Consider the following 4,042-nt stretch of genomic DNA (forward strand, 5'->3'; position numbering starts at 1 on the left):
CCTCACCACACACTCCACTCAGGGCCTAACCACCACACACTCAGGGCCTCACCACACACTCCAACCAGGGCCTCACCACACACTCCACTCAGGGCCTCACCACACACTTCACTCAGGGTATCACCACACACTTCACTCAGGGCCTCACCTCACACTCCACTCAGGGTCTCACCACACACTTCACTCAGGGCCTCACCACACACTCCACTCAGGGCCTCACCACACACTTCACTTAGGGCCTCAACACACACTCCACTCAGGGCCTCATCACACACTCCATTCAGGGCCTCAACAAAGGTAGACCTGAGGCAAGGTAAACACAGTACAGTATATATATATACCGGTACATCTTTCATGATGTTTTAATATACACTGACAAGATGCTCTTCTTCTTCACAGGATAACGACAAGCCAGAAGAGTGTAAAGTCTGTTTTGACAACTTTGATGAAGCTCTTCGACGCCCGTGCTCTCTGCCGTGTGGCCACACCTTCTGCACTGTCTGCATTGTTGACATGATAAAGAACTCTCAGTTCACCTGTCCCACCTGCCGTGCTGACCACAACACTTTGGCTCTTACTGATGTAACTCAACTTCCCATAAACTATGGGATGGAATCATTCATAAGGAGACTTAAAGGTGTGTCGCTCAAGCCAGCACAAACAAAGGCACCAACAAAACCTCCTCAAGATGGACCCAGAGGCATTAGCAAGAAGTTACGGTCCTTGTTGCAGGAGGAGATGAACAAGGTCATCAGCCTCATCACTGCCTGTGATGAGAAACTGTCCCAGCTGGGAAAATATGGGAAGAAGGTGAAAGGCTTGAAAACTGGACACAACCTTCTTGAGGACAGACTGAATGGTCTGCTGGAACAAAACAAGGCAGCAAAAGAACTTGTGGAGCAGGAGGAGACCAGTGTGGAGGATATGAGCACTGAAGGAGAGGAAGAAAAGCAGCAGCTGCAGGCTGTGCTGGAGTGCCTCAACACAGTCAACTCTCTTCAGGAGTTTCACACCGCCATCGAGGACGCTGATCGGCGTAGTGTGGTGACAGAAGATTGGATCCACAAGTGCCAGGAACAATTCTCCAAACGTGAACACTGTCCACACCTCAGTGAAGGTATGTTAGTGGAGGCTACTAAACCATAATATTTACAGTAATAGCATTTGGTGATCTTTGATGGTTGTTGTGTACAGTTCCTTCAGTAAATAACTTGATGGTTATTTCAACAAAATGTTAGGATCCAAGTGTTGACTTTCTCATGTGAGGTGAAGTAACTTTACACTTGGTACTTCACCCAGTTGCTAACAAGAAGACACAGCATATGAGTAATTTCTTTAACATCACTTAATGCAGCATCATGTATAAATGATTAAAATCATACACTTTATTCTTTCTCAGGAGACTGAAAACATTTACACACAATTTAGGTCTTAAAAAATACAAATATATTCCTTTACTTATACACAGACGCACCTTTATGTTAACAAAGTTTTTAAGACAAATTGGTCCATAAGTCGTTGAGAGGAAGACCCCAGCTGGGAGACTTGGCCCTCTCCATTGATGCTTCTACTTGGAAAGATTCACAATAAAATAAATCTCATGTTTATGTAATAATTTTCGTCTGAAAGAGACAAAGTTATAATAAAACTGACATGCTGTTGACTTATGAGTACAGTACAGTGCAGCACAGTACAGTACAGCACAGCACAGTACAGCACAGTACAGCACTGTACAACACAGCACAGCACAGTGCAGTACAGCACAGTGCAGCACAGCACAGTACAACACAGTACAACACAGCACAGCACAGTGCAGTACAGCACAGTGCAGCACAGCACAGTACAACACAGTACAGCACAGTGCAGCACAGTACTGTACAGTACAGCACAGCACAGTACAACACAGTACAGTACAGCACAGTACAGCACAGCACAGTACAACACAGTACAGCACAGTGCAGCACAGTATAGCACAGCACAGTACAACACAGTACAACACAGTACAATGCAACTGGTACAATACAGCACAGTACAGCACAGCACAGTACAGCACAGTACCAACACAGTACAGTACAGCACAGTGCAACACAACTGATACCAACACAGTACAATGCAACTGATGCAACACCAGCACAGTACGACACAGTACAGCAATTACAGCACAGTACAGCACAGCACAGTACAACACAGTACAACCTGATACCAGAGTACAAGCACAATACCCTTTTAGCTTCAATTACCAAACACCAGTACCAGTACAAGCACAAGTACATAGCACACAACACCAATTTTCAAACACAGTACAACACAATTGCAGCATAGCACAGTACAACCACAGTACAGTACCAGCACAGTAGCACAGTACAACCTGGTACAACACAGTACAGTGCCAGCACAGTGCAGCACAGTACAGCACAGTACAGCACAGCACAGTACAACACAGTACAACACAGTACAGTACAGCACAGTACAACACAGCACAGTGCAACACAGTACAACACAGTACAGTGCAGCACAGTGCAGCACAGTACAGCACAGTACAGTACAGTGCAGCACAGTGCAGCACAGTACAGCACAGTACAGCACAGCACAGCACAGCACAGTACAGCACAGTACAGTACAGTGCAGCACAGTACAGCACTGTACAGCACAGCACAGTACAGCACAGTGCACCACAGTACAGTACAGTGCAGCACAGTACAGTACAGCACAGTGCAGCACAGTACAGCACAGTACAGCACAGTACAGTACAGTACAGCACAGTACAGCACAGTACAACACAGTACAGCACAACACAGTACAACACAGTACACTACAGCACAGTACAGCACAGTACTGCACAGTACAGCACAGCACAGTGCAGTACAATACAGCACAGTTGACTTTGTTGAATATTTCAGTTATTTAAACATTTTATGTACAGTATTGTGCAGTAATATACCCGGGAGGGAGAAGCACACATATCCAGAGAGCTCATAAAGACATGGAAGAAATTATTGGCATCTTTGTGGAAGAATAGTGACAGTAAAAACAGTGGACATACAGGTGTTACAGTAAAGTAATTATAACAAGTATTGTACAGTACAATGGCAGGCAACTGTTCATTCTAACCTAAAATTGGTGGTAGGAACCAGATCATTAAGATCAGGGTCCAAAATGTTATCGAAACTCTTGAAGGAATTTGGCCCAAATGAAAGCCCAAATCATGAGCATATCTATAGTAAAGTGGTGTTTGTGGGTAACAACTCATAGTCAAAGTTTTCTCTGTTAGAATCAGGGACAGAGGTGTCCCATACTCATACCTAATTTATGATGGAAAAACTAATTCAAAGAGAAAAAATAATTTAACGTTTGTCCAATTTTAACAAGTCGTATGAATACTTAACATGTAGAAGTATGTCCATTGTAGCTCAGGTGTTAATAATCCAGTATGTCATTCATAGGGACTCTGGTCAAGAATGACTCCAACTAACCTTTTGCTCTTATGTAGGTTTGACCATTTTAATTCACTTAATATGTCAGAAAGGTTGTAGCTTCACTCTTGTGCTCAACAACACATCAGTGGTATTGTTTTAATGGTTCCATCTTTGATGTCCAGTAATATTTGTGTTGGTAACAACAGGTGCAGGAGAGCATCAGGTTGGCCCTGGACACGATACCCACAGAGGCTGTTGCCACAGCTGCCCCCCTCCACCTGGGAGACTCAGCCTCCACCATCTTGGAGAAATTTGATGAAATCACTGCAAACAAATTTGTAACTGTTGATGAAATCACTACAATCAAATTAACTGTAAGTTTAACATCTTAAGACCTTTTTCCCACTAAGATAAAAAATTGAAGTAATATTGATAGTAAATTATTATTAATATTATTAATATTTTGAATTATTATTATTATTATTGTTATTATTATTATTATTATTATTATTATTATTATTATTATTATTATTATTATTATTATTATTATTATTATTTTATACAATACATGATTTGAAGGACCATGGTGGCTGAGTGGATACAGCATTTGCCTCCTGATCCAGGGG

The 4,042-nt window shown here is 42.5% G+C and overlaps 1 protein-coding gene across 1 annotated transcript; it reads left to right on the plus strand.

Moving 5' to 3' along the window:
* Positions 1-399: 399 nt before the first annotated feature.
* LOC121880218 (tripartite motif-containing protein 5-like) lies at positions 400-3,790 on the plus strand (the record flags this gene model as incomplete). The annotated part of the gene is made up of 2 exons (XM_042387370.1): positions 400-1,117; positions 3,623-3,790. Coding segments are annotated over 2 exons (828 nt in total), but the record flags the coding sequence as incomplete, so codon positions are not given.
* Positions 3,791-4,042: the final 252 nt, after the last annotated feature.

This window comes from Homarus americanus, unplaced genomic scaffold (assembly GCF_018991925.1).
Source record: "Homarus americanus isolate GMGI-L3 unplaced genomic scaffold, GMGI_Hamer_2.0 scaffold16345, whole genome shotgun sequence".
Classification (NCBI taxonomy): Eukaryota; Metazoa; Arthropoda; class Malacostraca; order Decapoda; family Nephropidae; genus Homarus; species Homarus americanus.